The sequence below is a fragment of the Entelurus aequoreus genome, linkage group LG03 (assembly GCF_033978785.1).
Source record: "Entelurus aequoreus isolate RoL-2023_Sb linkage group LG03, RoL_Eaeq_v1.1, whole genome shotgun sequence".
In the NCBI taxonomy this organism is placed as follows: domain Eukaryota; kingdom Metazoa; phylum Chordata; class Actinopteri; order Syngnathiformes; family Syngnathidae; genus Entelurus; species Entelurus aequoreus.
In genome coordinates this window covers 38,159,125-38,183,219 of record NC_084733.1, presented here as the reverse complement: position 1 = coordinate 38,183,219, position 24,095 = coordinate 38,159,125, and the positions used below count along the sequence as shown (strand labels likewise).

General features: G+C 39.2%; 1 protein-coding gene across 1 annotated transcript in view; it reads right to left on the bottom strand.

The window, feature by feature from the left end:
- Positions 1-11,721, bottom strand: part of kif6 (kinesin family member 6) — a 114,248-nt gene extending 102,527 nt beyond the window's left edge. Inside the window, exons 1-2 of the mRNA XM_062041775.1 lie at positions 11,400-11,721; positions 3,356-3,465 (exon numbers count right to left, since the gene is read on the bottom strand). Of these exons, the coding sequence (XP_061897759.1) occupies positions 3,356-3,465; positions 11,400-11,459 (170 nt within the window). The 5' untranslated portion in view covers positions 11,460-11,721. The remainder of the gene's footprint in view (positions 1-3,355; positions 3,466-11,399) is intronic.
- Between the last annotated feature and the right edge of the window lie 12,374 nt (positions 11,722-24,095).

Here is a 24,095-nt window from a genome sequence, read left to right as displayed (position 1 = left end):
ACTCGCCATGTCCACTACTGTCTGACTACCTAACTGTGAATTTAGGGCTTTGGAAGCGTGGCATGAGCCCTGCCCAGAGGGTATATAAGACTGCAGCTTTCACCACCAGATGTTCTGGCTCTGGCAATGACAGCACTGGTAGATGTATTATTCCTGCATTTTATATGCAACCTTGCGAGCAACATGTACTACTTTTATGTTTTGTTTCAACAACCCTGGATAGGCATTATACATCAAATTGATGGATGGAGGGAACACTGTTGCTAACATTCACCTTAGGCCAAAGTATAATAATAATATATAACCAAAGTGTTGTGTTGGAGCTGTCAAACTCAACGTGTTAACTCATGTGATTAATCACAAAAAAAATTTAACTAATCATATATAAACACAGATTAATCACGCAATACATTTTGACCGCACATACTCATTTGCATGATCGCGGTTGGTTACCTGAATATACAGTCAGTGATGCAAACGTGAATGAGATGAATGAGGAGATGCTGACTGGTGTGCTCACTGGCAAATTTTACTTTAAAATACATCCCGACGGGATTTTAAATAATACTGTAACTAAGTATTGCGCAAACAAATGACTGGCATTCAAGTAAAATATTAAAAAAATATTTTGACAGTACTATTGCATTTGTGTATTTATTTTGGGGTATTTTTTTAAGGTTAATTTAAATTAGGCAAGCAAGTAATTTACTGTGATTAATTGTGATTAATCAAAAAATATATATATATATATTTTTAAAAAGGATTGTTTTCCGTTCAGGGGCCTCAACTATCAAGCTTTTGTTGCCTACTGTGTTCTGCAAGTCTGAATATTTTTGTGTGTATGCAGATTTTGGGTTTTTGGCGTCCGGACACTTCAAGTGAGAATTCCACACAGTTTTATGGATGAGACCCCAGGTCAGTCCACTTCAGTTCAAATGTGAATACAACATGGACCAAAGATATGCACCAGCATTAAAATAACAAAAAAAGCCTGAAAAATCATGAAAATGTGGTATAAAGTTGTTTATGCAATCAAAGTTACTAAAAATTGGATGATCTTGTTAAATATAATACATCAATAAACTCATATGAAGCATTTCATAAATTATTACCTCCTAACCTAAAACTTTTTTTTTATAACACCAGATGCGGGCTCATAACTTGAGAGGTTTTGGATATTTCTCATTGCCGAGAGCTCAAACCACTCGTAAATGTTTTTGTGTGTCTGTATGCAGAGTAAAACTCTGGACCAAATTGGACTAACAACACAAGCAATTCCAAACTATTCATCGATTTAAACTGTTATATAAACATCGGGTCTGGTTAAAATATAGAGATAAGGGTCTTTCATTTGAATTGCTGTTGTACTCTGTCTCATAGTGTTAACATGTGCTCAATGTTTCCTTACCATCGTTGCTATATTGTCTATTACCATTGTTGGTATTGTTCATTCTTCTTACATTATTGCAACAAATTATTGTTATAGTGTAATAACTATTGTTACGTGTGGTAATGCCACCATGATATAACATTTGTATAATAATCATTGATCAAAGTAACAGTGAAGCTCAATGTATTAATCACTGAATGGACAACTGGGAGTTTCAGGAAAAACTGGATTGTCATGTTTACATATTGTACATTCCCTTTTGCACTACTAATGAATATAATTATATGTTGTCTACCTTGTACTTTTTCTGTGTCATTGCCCAAAATTAATGATTAAATGAATGAATGAAATGAACCTGGCAGACAGCATTACCGTATTGTAAGTTTGAGTTGTGTCACACTATATGTCACAAACTCTGTTCATCAGATTGTGTTTATGTACTCTATATGTTTTTCATAGGGTAACTTTTTGTCATTAATGCCAGTATTAACACTTAGGGCCTGCTCTACTGAACAGCATGTGCAAACTATGAAATTGTGTGTACTATTAGTGGGCATGTTGCAGGTGATCTACTAAGACTCCGTGTACAATTGATAACAGGCACAAAAGTGGAGCAGATTGCCCTTGTGAAATTAGTTTTTTGTGTGTACTATACCAGCAGTGCCAAAGGGTCAACTCATTTCCCTCTACATAAATGACATCATATGTTTCAAACGGTCCAACGTGTGCTGTTTCTTTATGTTGTGGAATATGTAGCACACAACATCATTTCTGGGAAATATACCGTATAAGTGTGAACAGAACCTATTTTTAGCAAGCGGAAGGTTCCCTCTGGGAGGTGCCGGTGTTGATGCACGTGTATTGATCCTGCATGCAAGAATGCATTAAAATGCATGGTGCAAAAAGAGATATATCAATAATTGCTAATGTACATTTCCCAAAAATATATATAATAAAACATCTCCTTTATGAAAAAAAAGTAATGCCAAATAAGAGCCTTCAAGCAGACACTAGAAAACATCAATTAAATGTGTTTCATTCAGCCACTTAGGTGATCTAGAAGTTACAAAATTATAAAATGATATTGCTGAATAGACGATATATCTAATATTTTTATTTCTGACAGTTCAAATATGTTGACACACACACGGAGGAGCGAGGATTCTTTTTTAAACATGTTAAATATAGATGCAAAACGGTGTTTGTCTTGATAAATCACAATGCGAGTGCTAAATAATTGTATTTGCATCTCCTCCTCCCAGTATTGTGGGTGTTCTGATATCATATATTCTCCATATACATGAAGACAGACTCACAAAATGGATTGCGATCTCTATTTTCCCTATTTAGGAGATGCAAATCTCTGCGCACAAGCTCAGGAAATCAACTGTGCGTGCGCTATTAAGTTTGCACATGTTTTAATACACGCAAACCTTTAGTTAATCAGGCCCTTAGTGTACCCAAGTTAAAAAGTCTGATTTGGTCCACATAAAAGCATCAAGGCATAACCAATTAGTATTTTCAGCTTCTTTCTCGTTTTCATTATCTTACACTAAAATTATTAGCCATATGTATTCATCTAACCATCCATTTTCTTTATTGCCTGTGCTTATTAGGTTGCTTTGGGCCTATCACAGCTGACTTCAGGTGAGAGGCTGAGTGCACACGGTACTTCCTTACCGGATCTCAGGACACAATTTGTACCCGGATTTCCAGACTGTGAGGCTGATGTACTAACAACTATAAATGCATTATGTAAGTGCCCAGTGGCTAAATGTATCCACTATAATTGGAAAAGTAAAAAATAAGGTTACCATAATGTTACCGTAAATATTGTGGCATCAGTTTTCTGTAAAATCTCATGTAGCAACACTGAAGCCTTAGTGGACAAATGTACTATTAATCAGCATAATACATTCAAGTAGAGTGTCTTCCATAAATAAACTGATTTCTCAGAAAAAGCACCTGAATTTGAAGCACTCTTTCTTGTTGTTAACAAAACCTTCAGCCGTGTCCTTTGGCACCAAAAACTCCAAAGAAGCGCTCGCCTGCTCTTTACTGTTGACAGAGTACACCTGAGGGAGCCAGAGACAACCGCAGAGTTAGTCCAACACAAACCTAAGCCAATCTACCACCTGAAAAACAAATGTCTGATCTTCTACTCTATAGATGATTTTGTAAGCACAAAGTTGTTTTTTTTAACATACTGTACATTTAGTCAAATAAGGCAGAGGTGCTGAAGTCAAAGTCTAAGTTAAACACACCAGACAATACCCATGCAGTATACTGTAAATTTAGCTTCTTGTGGTGTGGGGCACTGTCTCCTCCAAAAAGAGAAACTGGAATTAGAACATATTATGTGGAATGCTATAGGAATGAACAAGGAATCATACTGTAGTAGTATATATAGTATTGAGACGTTGTGCCTACTAGGGCCAAAGCCATGCCTCAGGGGACACAAAAAAAAACTATGGCACAATCGACCAATGTAGACAGAGTTCAAGCAGTGGATGGCATTTAAAGTGAGGTCGTCCAGGTCAATGTGAACACCCCCACCCTTTGTTTTTGATATCTGACATATGTGCTGGCATATGTCTCCAATAGACACTGATGAAATTACAAACCCTAGGGGTTTAGAAGGGCAAAAGAGGCCACACTAATAACTGGATTGTTTTCCCTGTCACCCTGACCATCCTTGTTTTCTTGTCTTCTTGTACAGAATCTGAAAAAGCCCTATGGATGTGGCTGTTGTCATTTCATTGTGGTAGGTATTGTCAGTGCAAGCTAAGCTGCCATAGAAACCATTTGTGTGATTTGATTACTGCTCTCAACAGGAAGAGTGTGCAGACAATAAACTAGATTTCAGGAATAAGTGAATGCATTGCCAGGGGTATGATTAATGCAAGCTGGCCTTGTTTACATGTTGAACTTATGTAATGATTGGTAAACATTAGTTGACTTACCCTCTTGAGAACTAGCGTCCTCTACAGTAGACATTTTAGTTTAACATAACAGGGCTATTATTTTATGTGTAACTCTGACCAAATAAATAGACCAAAACACTGCAGAGGACCCTAGTTCTCAAGAGGTTATACAGCAAGTGTCTGCAAGCTACCAGTAGCTTGCCAGGTAATTTTAAGTAGGTCGCCATATTTGCTCAAACTCTTAGTATTTGTATACCTGTTCAAATGTAGGCAAGGCAAGGCAAGGCAACTTTATTTGTATAGCGCTTTTCATACACAAGGCAGACTCAAAGTGCTTCACAGACAACAAAGTGAAATGAAAGAAAATAAAAGCAAAATTAAAATGCAGACAATAAAAATAAGAACAGTGCAGACGTTAAAAGTTAAAAGATTAAAAGATTTAGCTGAAAGCTAAGGTGAACATAAAAGTCTTCAGTCTAGTTTTAAAAGTAGTGAGAGTTGGGGAGAGTCTGACATCTTCAGGAAGTTTATTCCAGCTATGTGTTGCATAGTGACTGAATGATGATCTCCCTTGATTTGAGTTTACTCTTGGAACCGCTAACAGATTGGTCTCAGAAGATCTTAGTGATCTAGAGGGCGTATATAGTGGGAGCATATCAGTGATATACTTGGGCCCTAGACCATGTAGTGATTTATATGTGAGCAGGAGGATTTTGAAATCTATTCTCTGATTTACAGGGAGCCAATGTAAGGATTTAAGAATTGGTGTAATGTGCTCACATTTTTTGGTCTTTGTTAGAACTCTAGCAGCAGCGTTCTGAACAAGCTGTAGCTGCCTGACAGTTTTTTTGGGAAGACCTGCAAGGAGACCATTACAATAGTCTAGCCTACTGGTAATAAAGGCATGTACAAGTTTTTCTAAGTCTTGAGCTGACATGAGCCCTCTAAGTCTTTTTACATTTTTGAGGTGATAGTAGGCCGATTTTGTTACTGATTTGATGTGACTGTCGAAATGTAAATCAGAATCTAAAATAACCCCAAGATTTCTGGCTTTATTTGAGGTTTTCAGGGACAGTGATTTAAGGTGTTGGATGACTTTAAACCTTTCTTTTTTAGCACCAAAAACAATTATCTCAGTTTTATCTTCATTTAGTTGTAGGAAATTTTGGCACATCCAGTGTTTGACTTGCTCAATGCACTGGCACAGAAGATCTATGGGGCGATAGTCATTTGGTGATAGCGCTACATAGATTTGGGTGTCATCGGCATAGCAATGATGGTCAATGTTATTATTTTGCATGATTTGTCCTAGTGGGAGCATATAGATGTTAAATAAAGTCGGCCCCAAGATTGAACCTTGGGGGACTCCACACGTTACGTTGGTTGGTTCTGATACAAAGTCACCAATGGAAACAAAATAATTCCTATCTTGTAGATATGACTTGAACCAGCTTAAAACTGTGCCTGAGATCCCCACCCAGTTTTCCAACCTGTCCAAAAGTATTGAGTGGTCGACAGTGTCAAATGCAGCACTGAGGTCCAAAAGCATTAATACTGAAGTTTTGCCAGAGTCTGTGTTTAGACGGATGTCATTTATAACTTTAAGAAGGGCCGTCTCTGTGCTATGAAGAGGTCGAAATCCTGACTGGAAGTTGTTGTGGCAGCCAGTAGAAGCCAAGAAGTGATTTAGTTGTTGGAGGACAACTTTCTCAATTATTTTACTTATGAATGGTAGATTTGAAATTGGTCTGTAGTTGTTGATAACAGAGGCATCTAGGCTCTGCTTTTTTAGAAGAGGTTTAATGACTGCAGTTTTGAAAGCCTTCGGGAAATTGCCCGATTTAATAGAATTATTAACTATTTGCAAGATGTCTGTTGATAGGCAGTCAAAAACATTCTTAAAGAAGTTGGTAGGTAAAACATCAAGGCAGCAGGTGGATGACTTTAGAGCTGTCACCGTTTCCACTAGAGTTTTAGAGTCTATGGCATTAAAGCTTGCCATCATTGCTGTGTTACTTTTGCCTAAATGGGGTGGTGATCCAACTTTTTTACTTGAGATATTGATGGTGCGTCTGATGCCTTCAATTTTATCAGTATAAAAGAATGCAAAGTCATTGCATTTCTGCGTGGAATGGAGTTCGGCTGGTATTTGTGTTGGGGGTTTAGTCAGTCTGTCAACGATTGTGAATAGGGTTTTGGCCTTATTTGTGTTGCTGTTTATGATATTGGAGAAGAATGTTTCTCTAGCACTTTTTAAGACTAAATTGTAGGCCTGGAGGCTCTCTTTATAGATGTCATGGTGAATATGAAGTTTTGTATTCCGCCAGATTCGTTCAGCCTTCCTGCACTCTCTTCTCTGGGCTGTTACAGCAGCAGATTTTCTCCAGGGTGCCTTTTGCTTGCCAGAAATCGTTTTAACTGTAACAGGTGCAATGATATCTATGATATTCACAATTTTGGAATTAAAGTTGCTTACAAGATCATCAGCATGACATGGGTTTAGAGGTGGTAGTGAGGAGATGGCGTTTTTAAAGAGGACATTAGCATGTTCATTTATGTACCGCTTTTTGACATTCTTTGATTCTGTTTGTGTGTCCGGGATTACAGAAATATTAAAGAAAACACAGAAATGATCAGACAATGAAGGATCAATCACAAGAACATCAGAAACATTGAGACCTTTTGTGATAATCAGGTCCAGGGTGTGTCCCTTATAATGTGTAGCCTCTTTCACATGTTGAGACAGTTCAAATGTGTCTAAAATAGTAAAAAGTTCTTTTGCGCCCTTGTCATTTAAATCGTCAATATGAAAATTAAAATCACCAGTTATAACCAGGCAGTCAAAGTCAGTGGAGATGCTAGACAATAGTTCAGTAAAATCATCAAAAAAATTTGCAGAATATTTAGGTGGCCTGTAGATAATTAACAAGAGAATTTTGGGAGAGCATTTCAACACAGCACACAGGTATTCAAATGATGTAAACTCACCGAGTGACATCTGTTTCCCCTGAAACATGTTTTTAAATATAGCAGCAACCCCTCCACCTCTTTTCCCCGATCTACATATATCAATGAAGTTATAGTTGGGGGGTGCTGTCTCGATCAGAATGCTTGCACTGTTATTTTGTTCCAGCCATGTTTCAGTTAAAAACATAAAGTCAAGTTTAGAAGTGCTAATAAAATCATTGACTAATAATGTAGACATTATGCCCCTGTTTAATGGCAAATTACCACAATATAGCGCAAAGACAATGACTGCACTGATCTGCAGATCTGCTTCCTGATTAAAGTACAATTTACATGTTTGACAAAATCATTTGTTTTTGTCAAAATAGCTCGAAAAAATATGTGTACTGGAATTAATACAAGATGCACATAGTTGATAAACAACGTTTTTGCTGTTGATTTTTTTAATACAAAATGTATGTTGCGGATAACAACATATTGTTAATGTCCTGGCAAAACAAGTGTATACCATTTATTTGGGTAGAAATAAGCTATAAAAATAAATGTTACAAAAATAAGAAACTCATTTTGTAAAAGTAGCTCTCAGAAGAAAAAAGATTGGAGACAGGCACTCACAATACAGTACGTGACAAAAAACGTTATTATTTTATAGTACGATTATTAGTAGGACATTGTTAAGAAGTACAAATTAACTTTAAGTTAACTTTTGACAATTTCTATTTTTCATGGTTGATGTAAGTATAATGGATATTTTTTCACGCTCTTGTACCACTTTGGAGAGCTTATGAAATCATGTGATGAAGCAAGTAGATCTACCACATTTTTGTCAAGAGAAGACTGTTGTGTTAATTAATCAGAAACACAGCATTTGGCCATAACTGCTTTTCATTTAGAGCAGCATGGATGTGTAACACTTTACCATAAACCAGGGGTGTCCAAACTTTTTCCACTGAGGGCCGCACACGGAAAAATTAAAGCATGAGGGGGCCGATTTGAAATTTTCCATTTTCAAACCATAACAAAATATATGGATTTTTTGTTTTGTTTTTACATTTAGGGCTCCCGGGGACCATATGTCTCCGTCATTAACATGTTAAAAATAAGTCAAATTATTATTTGAATTTTTAATGTAACGCTTACAGTAAATCTCTATATCAACTTCAGGTTCATATAAAGTAAAAAAAATAAAAAAATAAAAATAAAAAAGGTTTATGCATTTTCTGTCAAAGACAACTTTGTTTTTCATAGTAAAACTGAAATATGCAGTATTTCCCCCACAGCCCAAAACTTTCAGAAAGCAATGTTTAATGTGAAGTAATTGGATTCCTCAAAGATCAATAATGCAGGACACCATTGATTTAAATGTATTATTATTTCTGAGTAATCAGTCACAGTGAAAAGATAAATAAAATCCCACTAAATATCTTTGGGATCTAAAAGGTCCCCCACTCATAAAGTGATACATTTTTATTATTTGTTTTACTTTCAACACTTAAGTTACGAGATCAACCTCAGATATATCTGTCAATTTTATGTTTTAACTATTATTTTGGTTGTTTTATGCTCTTAGTGGCCTAGTGGTTAGAGTGTCCGCCCTGAGATCGGTAGGTTGGTCAAATCCCAGCCGAGTCATACCAAAGACTATAAAAATGGGACCCATTACCTCCCTGCTTGGCACTCAGCATTAAGGGTTGGAGTTGGGGGTTAAATCACCAAAATGATTCCCGGGCGCGGCGCCGCTGCTGCCCAGTGCTCCCCAAGGGGATGGGTCAAATGCAGAGGACAAATTTCACCACATCTAGTGTGTGTGTGACAATCATTGGTACTTTAATCTTAATCTTTAATCTTTTGTCAAAGAAAACGTTGTTTTTATGCCGCAACCACATATGCAATATTTTCCACAAAAACATTTTAAAGTGAAATATTTTAAGTAATTGGAGCCTTGAATAGGCCAATAATTCATTATAACATTCATTTTTGAAAAACAATTTTTTTTGGGAGCAATAGCAAAAAAAGAAAAATAAAGACAAAAGAAAAAAAACAGCCTGCATGGCAGCTTTGTATCAACGTTGCAACTTTCTCTCGTGAGATTTCACCTCATTCCACTTTTGTAATATATTTTAAAATGTTTGCAATAGCTTTTCCAGAAATTGTGGAGGGTCGGTAAACAATTACCTGCTGGCCGCAAATGGCCCCCGGGCCGCACTTTGGACACCCCTGCCATAAACTGTTTGAGACTGTCTCACTTTACAACTTCTTAAATTGAACATAAAACAAAAGATTGAAGGACCATCAGGTTTGTCAAGGTCACTAGTTCTGTCTACATAATGTGTATATTTATTGGACTGTTGCTGATTTGATCGTTCTGCTGGTGCTCAGTTATTTTTTCCATTATTGGTAAAATTGTTTTTAACCTGCAGTTACTTTGCCTTTGTTCGAAGACAACAGATGAAAATGAGCTTGTAGCTATATTTGGTCTGTGCAATGTCCCTATCAAATAAACAAACTCCTGTTATAGAGTATAGCAGATTAGATCGAGATTTGCTGTTAATGTTTGCAACCCTGTTGACACAGTCATGCCTGTGAGTAGTTTCAACTTCATGAATCTGATGTCATTTCTTGTATTTTTTTTTTTTGTTTGAGGCATTTTTCGTGAAGTGAAAAGTGAAGTTTGCGTTTGCATTTGCATTCATCACTTTTGGAATGGAACAACTGAAATACATTAGCTTTTTAAAGATACTGCAACCTAGTCACGTCCGTTGTGTCCTTGAGCAAGATACTTCACCCTTGCTCCTGATGGGTTGTGGTTAGGGCCTTGCATGGCAGCTCCCACCATCAGTGTGTGAATGTGTGTGTGAATGTGGAAATAGTGTCAAAGCGCTTTGAGTACCTGCTTGAAGGTAGAAAAGTGCTATACAAGTATAACCCATTTATCATTTACCCGTGTCGTTTAATAACTAAACTGATGTCATCCATCCATTTTCTACCGCTTGTCCCTTTCGGAGTCGCGGGGGGTGCTGGAGCCTATCTCAGCTGCATTCGGGTGGAAGGCGGGGTACACCCAGGACAAGTCGCCACCTCATTGCAGGGCCAACACAGATAGACAGACAACAGTCACACTCGCATTCACACACTTAACAGTTAACAGGTAACAGTTAGAGATGCTACATCAGTAGAAGCATTTAAGTCCCATCTTAAAACTAATTTGTATACTCTAGCCTTTAAATAGACCCCCCTTTTAGACCAGTTGATCTGACGTTTCTTTTCTGCTCTGCCCTCCTCTCCTTCGTGGAGGGGGGGGGCACAGGTTCGGTGGCCACGGATGAAGCGCTGGCTGTCCAGGGTCGAGACCCGGGGTGGACCACTCGTCTGTGCATCGGTTGGGGACGTCTCTGTGCTGCTGACCTGTCTCCGCTCGGGATGGTCTCCTGCTGGCCCCACTATGGACTGGACTCTCACTATTATGTTAGATCCACTATGGACTAGACTCTCACAATATTATGCTAGATCCACTCGACGTCCATTGCACCGGTCGCCCAGGGACCGCAGATGTCCCCCCACATCTGCGGTCCCCTCCAAGGTTTCTCATTGTTATCCCATTGGGTTTTTTCTTGCCCTGATGTGGGATCTGAGCCCAGGATGTCGTTGTGGCTTGTGCAGCCCTTTGAGACACTCGTGATTTAGGGCTATATAAGTAAACATTGATTGGTTTATTGATTGATTGATTGACACTATAGGCCGATTTAGAGTTGCGTGTCTTTGGAGGTGGGAGGGAACCCACGCAGCCACGGGGAGAACATGCAAACTCCACACAGAAAGACCCTGAGCCCAGGACCGAGCCCAGAACCGAGCCCAGGACCGAGGTATTGTGAGGCACACGCACTAAACCCCTGTTCACTGTGCTGCCAAACTGATGTCATATGTGTCAATTAGTACGTGTATGACGTTTCGTAATTCGTATTATCAATTTACTCATCTTATTTCACCGGAGATATTTTGACTTATTGGGAATGATAGGAATGAAGGTGGGTAAATAATAATAATAAGTATGTTATGTACAATAAGCGTGTTTACATTAACGCGGGGCAACGCTGTAAGAAGAGTAGGTGCCAACTTACCGAGGTGTCTTTCTGAGTGGGCTTTATACGAGCAAATATCTGAATTGTCTGTTTTACCATATTTTCACTTGTACAAGTCAAGTGTTTACTTTCCGGGCTTGTATGCTAGCTGCTGCTGAGCTCGCTCGACACATTTAGCTCGTGTGTTGACGTTGCCAGGTGACAAAGGTGGAAGTTATGCCAAAGATCGTGTGTGACGAGGCGATGACCTTCTCGGGTGGAAATCAATGCAGCACAGTTTATGTGCGGTACCGTCTTTCTGTCAGCCACACGCATTAAGAGACTGTGTTTATTTTAAGTGTGTGTGAATATGTGTGAGGCCCTCTGGGGATACTGGAGTAAGGAAGCTGTGAATCATTCAAGTCCTTGTTTTGCTCCAATACCCATCATCCTTTGTCAGGCAGCTGTTTGCATGTTCAAGACAAAAGATCACCTCTAACTTAGTGAATCATCCAGCAGGCTTTCTGACTACTCGGTATGTTGGTATCGAGCCAATGTCAATACAGATATTTAGTTTTCACTAGAATGATTTTGGGATTTTCAGTGATCATTAGAACAAAACTCCGATCTTAGGTAAAAAAATGTTTTTACTATATAACCTATTTATGACCTATTTAACAATACATAAATACAACTGTATATGGCAGACCTGGGCATTCTGCGGCCCGCGGGCCGCATCCGGCCCTTTGTGCGTCCCTGTCCGGCCCGCGTGAGGCCAATTATAAATTACAAAATAAATTTTAAAAAGTATCTATGTCGAGTGTGCAATACAACGGTGCTGCTTTTGTTTTGAAAATCGTTATTTGTATTACTTCCGTGTGGACGTATGCGTGTGCGTGATTGTGAGTGAATGTGAACAGCTGCAATCATTAATTACAAAATAAAGTTGAAAAAACATCTATGTCGTGCGCGCAATACAACTGTGCTGCTTTTATTTTGAAAATTATTATTTATGGGCGTGTGTCAGTGTGTAACCTGCGAGTGAAGGTGCACATGCAGCGACAAGTGATGCACGGTTTACACCCGAGACGCTAAAAAGAGAAAAGTTGATGAAGAATGGCGTGTTTCCAACAAGACATGGACTGCCATGCAACGTTCCCTCTAAAGGTGCGTGCCTGCGCAATTGCGCACTGCTCAAGCGTCTGCTGCGCGCAGCAAATATATGCCGCGCACCAAATCAAATCCCATCTGAATTCTAAACAAAATAAACATATTTATTCTATGTAATTTTGCAATGCAACTTTGAGTGACAGTGACAACAAGCGGCCCTAACGGTGTTCGTCAACACCGTTCAATTGAACACCGTTCAATTATTGTAACGTCTATCGAGATGCTTCGAGGCCAGGAATTATATCGATCACTTTATTGAGCAAAACTGTTTATATTCGGCCATAACCACACCAAAAACATAAGTAAAACACTTCTATCTCGAAAAACTAGTCATTTTCTGCCGTACAAACCAGGCCAAAACCAACTTGTCATCTGTCACCAACACGCATAGCACTAAACCACTGGTGCGTTTATGGCCACACAAAAAGTCGGACAACTCAAACATCACACAAAGTTACACTATGACTCCTCAGTCATACGTGTGCTTATTTTACTGTCATTTATTATTAATGTTAATTTATTTATATTAGTCATGGAATGCTGTTACATACACTATGTTGAAGTATTACTATTATTATTAATTATTATTATTATTATTATTATTATTATTTATCTTACGGTATATATCAAAAATAATATTGAGCAAAATTTAATTGAAATATTGTCGATGTGGCCCTCCAGCAGTGCTCGGGTTGCTCATGCGGCCCCCGGTAAAAATTAATTGCCCACCCCTGGTATATGGGATAATATCAACAACATAATCCAGTATTCCCTCATTAACTTGTGTTGGCCACAATCATTTGAAACCCTCCCATGAAAACTACTCTTGACTCTAATTTAAATCCAGGTGACGTTGGGACTATAAACAACAATGTCCGTATTTAACAATACAGTAAACCCTCATTTATCGCTGTTAGTTGGTGGTAAATGAAGTTCGGCGAAGTAGGATTTATTCATTATATATGTCATATTTTCATTGCTAGAGTGTAATTACCTGTTCACGGCCGTCTAAATAAGTTGTTTTACAATATCTGAGACCCTAAACATGAAATAACACCCATACACTGTTTTAAACCAATATGCAGTGTGCCCCTGCTCAGAACCCAATGTGTGCGTAGAGCTCATTTTGCATAAAGCACAAGCAAAATGCCATCCATCCATCCATCTTCTTCCGCTTATCCGAGGTCGGGTCGCAGGGGCAGCAGCCTAAGCAGGGAAGCCCAAACTTCCCTCTCCCCAGCCACTTTGTCCAACTCTTCGTTCCCAGGCCATAGTCTTCCCAACGTGTCCTGGGTCTTCCCCGTGGGCTCCTACTGGTGGCATCCTGACCTGATGCCCGAACCCCCCCTCCATGTATTTGTTTATTCATTTATTTATCATTCTGATTTATTCATCAATTATTTTATATACCTAATACTAGTGCTGTGTAATCATTCATTTTTAATTCAGATTAATCACATTTTTATAACTTGGATCAATCGAGATTATTCACAGATTATTACTCGCTTGCATGATTTAAATGAACTAACACATGCAATTTTATTGTCAGAAGGTCATACTGGAAGATTGTTTTTAAATGTGTTGCCACCTGAATGCACTACATCTATTTGCTCAAAACTTTGTAACACTTTTATCTAGAGTACCATCAGGGATTATTTTGGAGCAACATTTGCCAGCGAGTACAACAGTCAAAGTATCCTCACTCGTCTTTGCACTGACAAATGCTTTGACCTGATCACTGATAGTACAACAAACCATGCTGCCTTTCAGGTAACCATCCACGGTTAAGGTAAAGGAGCATGTGTGCTCAAAATTAGTTGCATGATTAACCTGCACACATGCATGGTTATGACGATAATTTGTTGTGGCTGATCGATTGCATGAGTTAACTACTTATTTTTGACATCCCTACTTATTGCTATTTGTTTTAATTGGTAAGCTTTAATCTTGCATATAAATATGTTTGGGAAGTATAAAGTGATGGCTACTCCTGTCTCTAATTTCAGTTTATGCATGTCATGCTGTTCCTGCTATTTCACCTGAGCACTAGATGTCTGCCCAATACAGCCAACCAGGAGGCCTCTCTCCAAGTGGACCAGACAGTGAATCAGGAAAGTGAGTGTGGTTTCTAGTTGCCCACTGCAGTACTTGGTGTTCCCGGAATACCGTATGGGTTATGTGCTTGATTACTCACCAATGTCGACACATTTGGACACAATGCAAAAAAGCGTGTTCCTCCCTTAATTTGAAAACATGAGCAATGAAACTGAAAAAAGGCTACTCCAACACAAGAATTTATTGGATGAACAAAAAAGAGCCCACAAATGGATATGTATCGCTGAAAGGACCGTGTAGACAGAAAGTATTTGACAATGGTGATACGCAGAGTCCTGAATTCCTTCGTGCTGGACATTTTTTGGGGATATATTGTATTATGCAAGAGACAATGGCTCACAGAGGAGAAAGTGCAGCCTTTCAGTCGACTATTGCTGACATGTTGCTGCTCACATGCAGATGAGCGCATGGCTGAACAAAAGATGTGTTGCTGGAATTCCGGGCTAGAGGTAGCTGACCCTCAGCCCATCATTTTAAAAAATCCTAAAGGACGTCAAAACGCATCAGTTAATTTTGTTTTAATCAGCTCCTTAAATCATCTAACAGCTATAAAATGATGTTGCTGAATAGACAATATGTCTAATATTTTTTTTTATCTCTGACCGTCCAAAATTTTGACATGTACTGAGGATTCTCGTCTGCAGTGCAAGTACTGATCCTGCAGCCGTGTGTGGAACTGTCAGTTTGTGCGTCTTTCTGAATGCAGCACAATTTAGTGTTGCCAATCAACCTATCCCCAGGTGCATGTCTTTGGAGGTGGGAGGAAGCCGGAGTACCCGGGGGGAACCCACGCAGTCACCAGGAGAACATGCAAACTCCACACAGAAAGACCCCGAGTCGAACCCAGGACCTTCGTATTGTGAGGCACATGCACCAACCTCTGTGCCACCGTGTGGTCCTATGTATCAGTGGTCCCCAACAACTGGGCCGCGGCCCGGTACCAGTTCGTGGATCGATTGGTACCGGGCCGCACAAGAATAAAAAAATAAAAATAATAATTATTTTTTATTTTTATTAAATCAACATAAAAAACACAAGATACACTTACAATAAGTGCACCAACCCAAAAAACCTCCCTCCCCCATTTACACTCATTCACACTCATTCACACTCATTAGCACAAAAGGGTTGTTTCTTTCTGTTATTAATATTTCTGGTTCCTACATTATATATCAATATAGATCAATACAGTCTGCATGGATACAGTCGTAAGCACACATGATTGTATTTATTTATGACAAAAAAAATAAAATAAAATAAAAAATCGCCACCAAGATAGGTTGCAGCGCCCCCCGTGACCCCGAAGGGAATAAGCGGTAGAAAATGGATGGATGGATATATATATGCATACATACATATATATATATATATATATATATATATATATATATATATATATATATATATATATATATATATATATATATATATATATATATATATATATATATATATATATATATGAGGGTTGTCAAACAAAGTATTTATTGGTGATTGATCGCATTTCGTTCATAGTTGACTCAAAATTAATAGCGATTAATCGCAGTTATATATATTTTTTCATCATTAATAAGTGTACCCTAGACAGATAATTTTCAAGTTTTACCACCATGAACAGACAATTAATTTGCTTTAAATGTGTTTTAAACTTTATGCTTTTTAAAACAGTTCTGTTTTACTTGAGAGGAAGAAGAAGACGGCAGAGAGGCGATGACGTTGTTAGCAGTCAGCGTCTTTATTGACAGCACAGTGTGTGTGCGGTGTGTGATTAACCAAAAGATATGTTTTTGAAACTTTTATTAGTAGATTGCACAGTACAGTACATATTCCGAACAATTGACCACTAAATGGTAACACCCGAATAAGTTTTTCAACTTGTTTAAGTCGGGGTCCACGTTAATCAATTCATGGTATGGCTATGTGTGGGAATAATATGAGCGTGGTTACCAGAGGGTGTTGAGGGTGCGTGTTGAGATCGAGGCGGAAGTCCAACAAGGGCAGAGCAGGATCGGAAGTTGGAGGACAGGCGGATGGTCGAGGACAGGAGCGAGGCGCCGTGGTCAGTTGACAGGCATGAGGTCGAAGTCCAGGAAGGCAAGAGGGTTTTCAAAGGGGGTCCAGGTAGACGAGACACAGCTCGACGACGAGGAGGGACGACAGGAAGCTGGAGGACGACACAACACGAGAGACAGTGAACACGACGGGAAGGGAACACAGGGAGAGGTAAAGCACATGCAAGAAAAGCTGGAGATGTGTGAGCTTACTGTACGGGGTACGAGAAGTTACGTTCTGGCACGGGATCTCAAGATTCACTGGCTTATGAAGGCTGGTCGCTCATCACGGGCAGGTGCGCTGATTGCAGATCTCCTGCAGCCGCGCGGAGGTACGCCCGCAGCGGAGAGGGAACGCCTGTGGGCCCGCGGTGCTCTTAGCAGAGCGCACAGCGGGATGAGAGGCAGCAGGAGTGTGACCCATAACAAGTTCAACACAAAAAGGACAAACATGATTTAATGACAATTTAAAAAATTTGCCTACTGGTGTCTTGCGGACTTATTTTGTGGAAATACAGAATTTGTATTCCTGCTTTAGGAGCACTTGCATTTAGAGGAGGAGCTACACTTCCATTTTTAGATAGCAGTTTCACGTATTAACACAAAATGTGGATTGTTATGATCAGGTGTTGATTGTCAAAGACATTTGATAATATCTAGGGATGTCCGATAATGGCTTTTTGCCGATACACGATATTCCGATATTGTCCAACTCTTTAATTACCGATACCGATATCAACCGATACCGATATCAACCGATATATACAGTCGTGGAATTAACACTTTATTATGCCTAATTTGGACAACCAGGTATGGTGAAGATAAGGTACTTATAAAAAAAATTTATAAAATAAAATAAGATAAATAAATTAAAAACATTGTCTTGAATAAAAAAGAAAGTAAAACAATATAAAAACAGTTACATAGAAACTAGTAATTAATGAAAATGAGTAAAATTAATTGTTAAAGGTTAGTACTATTAGTGGACCAGCAGCACGCACAATCATGTGTGCTTACGGACTGTATCCCTTGCAGAATGTATTGATATATATTGATATATAATGTAGGCAACAGAATATTAATAACAGAAAGAAACAACCCTTTTGTGTGAATGAGTGTGAATGGGGGAGGGAGGTTTTTTGGGTTGGTGCACTAATTGTAAGTGTATCTTGTGTTTTTTATGTTGATTTAAAAAAAAAAAAAACGATACCGATAATAAAAAAAACGATACCGATAATTTCCGATATTACATTTTAACGCATCTCTAATAATATCCATCCATCCATTTTCTAGCCCTTGTCCCTTTTGGGGTCACGGGGGGCTGGAGCCTAGCCCAGCTGTAATCTGTGATATTTCTACCTGAATAAATGCTTCTGATATTCTGTACATTACATGTTGTACAAGTTAATGGTCTTATCGCTGCATGGCAATGTTTGATCCTTCCCTATTAATTAATAAAATGTAATATTCAGATAATAATTTTGTAATTGAGGACTTGACCAGAACGCTATAAAATTATTTACACAATATTTCAGCCAGCAAGAAAAATAAAAACATGTGTGGGGGTCCATGGTTAAAGACAAATGAGCAAAATGGGATGGAGTAAAAATAAAGACCTTTTTTTTTTCAAAAGTATTAAACAACAAATACAAGTGAAGCAAAACCTTTACATTACAAAACATTGCAAAGTACACTATGAGTAACCAAGCTGATTATGATAACTATTGCAAGTTAAATGCCTGTACACTGGACTTATTTACCTGGAGATGTAGAGGATGATGATGTTGCTGTTATTGTCACCAAATGTTACCGCCATTTCTTCCCCTGTGTTGTTGCCTGCAACCGAGTCGCTAAAGGTGCCAAATGCAGGAGTTTCAGCTGTACATCTAACTAGGCTGCACTCTCTAGCCATGAGAAAAGTCCTGTGTTTAACCTTGTAAGACCCCTTGTTGTAAAATTACAACGTTACCTTTAACAATCTGAAAAAACAATCTGTTATATATATATATATATATTTTTTACCACATTTACATAGTCATTGGCTCCTATTGTTCAGTCTCACAAGGCTATTGTATTATACATTTGTTTATAAGTCACGCCTTCTGGCCATGAACTCACACAACCTCTCAAGGTTTCCTTCGAACAACATCTATTAGTTTCATTGGACTGGATTCATCAGATTCAAGTAAGTAAAATGTCTTTTATATTTTTTTGGTTGTTATTACAATGTCTAGAGCAGGGGTCTCAAACACGCGACGTTATTTTGTGGCCCCCACCTTAACATGAAAGTTTAATGTTAGTGCGGCCCGCAAGTTTTAAATGAATGGCGCTTGACATTGTGTGCGGAACTGAAGGAATCTACCAATCACACGGTGTGGTTTAAGGGTGTGGTTTCAGGGTCTCGACAATGTCGAGGGTGTGCCGTGATGGCACTGCCTTTATTGTCCTCTAGAACCTGTCATATTGCAAGACATACTTGAGGAACAGCCATACATGTCACACTGAGGGTGGTCATATTTTATTTTATTTATTTTTTAACACTGTTACAAATATGCGCCACACTGTAAACCCACACCAAACAAGAATGACAAACACATTTCGGGAGAACATCCGCACCGTAACACAACATAAACACAACAGAACAAATACCCAGAATCATTTGCAGCCTAACTTCCTGGCTACAAAAACACCCCCGCTACCCCCAACCCCGCCCACCTCACCCCCCCCACACACACACACACACCTCAACACCCCCCCCCATCTCCCGAATTCGGAGGTCTCAAGGTTGGCAAGTATGCATTAACATCACTTGCGTGATGCAAGCAGAGAAACATTTTGCCGCTTTTCCACGACACCCGCACACGCATTTCCTCCCTCCCTCGCTCGCCCGCCTGCTCGCTCCCGCCCCCATTGTAAACAGTCCGGGCGGGGAAGACGAGCGGTCCGGTAGCTTCCAAATCACTCCGCCGAAGGACCGAGCGACAATACAAAACTGGTGTACCGGACTCCAGCGCTGATACTCCGACAGAGATTCGCTGGGCGAATCAGACGTATAACACGTTAGTGGTGATGTTAGCCCGTTCGGGGCTAATTGTGCTACCGTAACTGTAAACTCCACGGCGAGCCTCCCCCCCCCCCCGGTTCCAGACAGACGATTTTTAATGCAATATTTCTTTGTTGAGCACAGGGGCACCCCGATGTGTCTTATTTCATTTCATTTTTATTTATCTCCTTCATTGATGTGCATCTTTGATCGATAGACAATTATACCTCAATTATTCAATTATACATTTACACACCAATGCCTGAGAAGGAGCAGGATGAAGAAAAATCTTATATTTTTCTGCCCCCTTCAACAAAATACGTAGTCTTACTTAATGATATCATACAAACCAACAATTACATCCAAATATAATGGAAACAAACAAAAAAACACAAAAAAACACAAGCAGTGAAAACTTCATGAAGTACAAACCGAACAAAAAAAAGTAATATACACCTCATGGGATGATACAAAACAAATACAAAACCAGGCAAAAAATAAGTAAAATAATAAATATAAAGCAAAATGTAAACACTTACAGCTGTCCATATGATCTTATTGTTCTGTCTTTATATATTTTTTCAATTGGAATATATTTTTACAATCTTTTTTCTCATTGTAAAGAGGATTCCATAGTTTAACCCCCACCACTGATATTCACATTTGTTTTAAACTTGTCTTTGAATACTGATGTTGGAAATGACCTTTTCTTCTATGCTCTTCATTCTCAGAAGTGATGACAAACATGTTTTGTAAATTTGCTGCTAATGTTTTACTTTTAGCCTTAAACATGACACATAATGTCTGTAACTTTACTAGCTCCTGTAATTTTAATAAACCCAAATTAATAAATAATATGTTAGTGTGTTCTAAGTAATCTACTTTATGAATAATCCTTATGTCTCTTTTCTGTAGTTGATACAGAGAAAGTTGCGGTGCACAAGGAATACAATTTGAAACGTCATTATACAACTAGACATGCTGAAGAGTATGCAAAATACCAAGGAGATGAGAGAGTGAACCGGGTTGCAAATTTTAAAACCAGTCTACTGAGGCAACAAGATTTTGTCAAGAAAGCAAGCGAAAAGAGCGATGCAGCAGTCAAAGCTAGCTACATGGTGAGTGGCCCCCAGGCCCCAGGTAAATTGAGTTTGAGACCCCTGGTCTAGAGCATGTACATATGTAGTTATTGTGGAACAGATGCATCAAATTTCATTTAGAGCTTGTTATATAATTGTTGCAATTATACAACACTGGGTGAATGTGGTGGTCAAAATAGCTGGCTTGTCACAGTGGGCTCAAACAGGTTGTATTCCCTCCACTACATCACTGCCTGAAGTATTTTCTCTATACATGGATAGTATACATTCTACCCTTGTGTTGTGTTCTGGTGACTGATTTAAAAGTTTTATCTCTAAAAAATGTAGTTAATTGATCAGCCTGACCTAAAATTCCATGACTTTGTCCACAAAGAAGATATCAACAGACAATTCAGTTCTGGGGAAAGGAATGTTCCTGCATGTGTGGATGTAATGGGGGTATGCATGTTTTCCCTTTAGTATGATAATTAGAGCCATTAATCCATTTATATTTACATTGATGGAATTTGGTCACTTTTGTCCAAAGCGATTTACCAGGCAGACACTATTGTCTACCCTGAGCACTTGGTCCACCACCTGTTGCTGATGTGATGCCACGCAACAGATTCCAATCCCTGTTGACGTCATTGCATTTTGTAAACAACATAATAATAATAATAATAATGGATTAGATTTATATAGCGCTTTTCTAGACACTCAAAGCGCTTCACAGAGAAACATGACAGTATCTGAGATGGAAAAGAAAGACAAACTATGGAAACTCAGACTCTGGCTTGATTCATTCAGAGAGAAATGCCTGCAGGTGGTACCAGAAGAGCACAACTCTGTGGATGAGATGATGATTCTGCAGACACTGCAATACAGGATTCACCAACACACAATGCAGAAAGTGTGATGTTCGCCTTTGTTTTACAGACGACAGGGACTGTTTTTAGGACTTTCACCACCAATGAAAGTCTTCATGACCAATGTCATGAAAAGAAAAAAAGAGGGGGAAAAAGCGTTTTTTTTAAGAGTTTGATCTTGTTTCATATTTTTTATATTTGTAATAGATAACTTCATAAAAATATAACTAATGTGTGATTATTATTAATGGTATATACCTTTATAGGGATAAGTAAGCAATCAACCCTGCAAATGAACCCTTAGTTGTTCAGACAACGCGAGTACAAATACAGAAATTATGCTCCCATCAAAGCCCAATGTTGCAATATTACAACATTTCTCTAAAAACATACATAAACATTATTTTTTTTAACTCTTCAATTTCTGCATTAAATGCCTCCTACAACAACATCTGAAAGGTCACATTTTTTTTATAGGTTTTTCTATATTTGGGTCTTACAGGGTTAACCAAGTGCTTCCTCGGATTTGAGGTATTCCTGCCACTTGCCTTGATTTTTACGTCACAAATATTGTAGAAAGCGTAATCTGCATCGGCATCGCATTTGGAAAAGACGAGCCACACTTACAACGTTTTCTAATAGGCATGGTTGGGTTTTTGTCATGAAACGTTGATGGGTTGCAAGATTACTAAGAGCATTGCCCGCCTTGAAATCGCCTGTTTTCCTCTCAAGTACTAACTAGTACTCGCCACCCACAAGTGCTAATTTAAACAGGCGTGACGTCACACGCAACCCAGGCACTGAAACATGGCACTGCTGGATCTTACGTGAATGGTGCCCAGTAGTACCAACTGGTTTCGGTTGGTGCCAAAAAAGTACCAAATCCAGTGCCCAACCCTATTGACAAAGCATGATCATCATGTAAGACATTTTTATTTTGTAAATGCAGTGTAACCTGGTGTATAGCGTAGCGCTTTTATTTTGGACCCGGAAAAGTGTGTAATTGGTTTGAGAAAGTGTCTCGACATAACCTGACTCTCGCCAGACCATTGTAGTTCGTTGAGCTCAACACAAGGGTCTGGGCTCGAAGGCATTGCAAACTCCTTCCAGATAGCAAAAAATAATGAACCAATCAGGATCGCCGGGCGGGATTTCATAGATGTGACGTAGCGCCGAAAGGACTGTTTGATTCAAACAACAATGGAGTCGTGTTCTGACATTGATTCTGCTATTGCAACTGTTTTGCGACATCGATCAAATATTAATTATTTAAAAGATGAACAGAGAACTGTTTTGAAAGCATTTATTGGTGGCAAGGATGTTTTGGCTCTTCTTCTGACCGGGTTTGGATTTCCCAGAGTCGCTCTCATCAGCGTCACGGGTTGATTTCGATCTGAGTGGTTGAAGTAGCACGTCATTCAAGATAACGAACAAGTGATTTATCCAATCACATACAATGATTTTTTTTTACAAGGCCCCATCTCCTATTGAGAATTCCTAGATTAATGTGTGGAGCTCAGCAAACGACAAGGATCTGGCGAGAGTCAGGTTAGTCTTGACATGTTTTGATGCAAAAAAGTCTACGTTCGTCTTCCTGCTGACCATCTCTCATTTCTGTTGAGCTTTTATGTCATCCTAATTACTAAATCAGTCACAGTAACAATCTATATGTTATGTTATCACTGCACCTTAAAGGCCTACTGAAACCCACTACTACCGACCACGCAGTCTGATAGTTTATATATCAATGATGAAATCTTAACATTGCAACACATGCCAATACGGCCGGGTTAACTTATAAAGTGACATTTTAAATCTCCCGGGAAATATCCGGCTGAAACGTCGCGGTATGATGACGTATGCGCGTGACGTAGTCAGTTAAACAGAAGTTATGGTACCCCGTAGAATCCTATACAAAAAGCTCTGTTTTCATTTCATAATTCCACAGTATTCTGGACATCTTTAGCAATTTGTTTAATGAACAATGAAGGCTGCAAAGAAGAAAGTTGTAGGTGGGATCGGTGTATTAGCAGCGGACTACAGCAACACAACCAGGAGGACTTTGTTGGAGAGCAGACTGTTACGGCTCAGACCCCTGCCATCTGCGCGCACCTTGGGACACGCCCACGGCCGCGCAAATGCAGGGACGCGCCGTGCGCGTCTCCGCCCTGCAGCAGCCGCCAGCTGCAAACACTCACCGGCTATCGGCACACCTGAGACTGATGAGGGCGTGCCGGATAAAGGCAGGGTGGACCCAAGGATCGGCGCGGGAACTTAGTTTTCTCATGGTGTTCAGTAAGCAACAAGCTTTATGCTCTATTCTGGTTTTCCCTCTCCGTGGCTTACTTGTCCCTTGTTTTCTCCCGTGTCCCAGCAGGACCCTCCGTCGCCTGGACTGTGAGCTGTGCGTCTCACTATTCCCTGGATCTTCC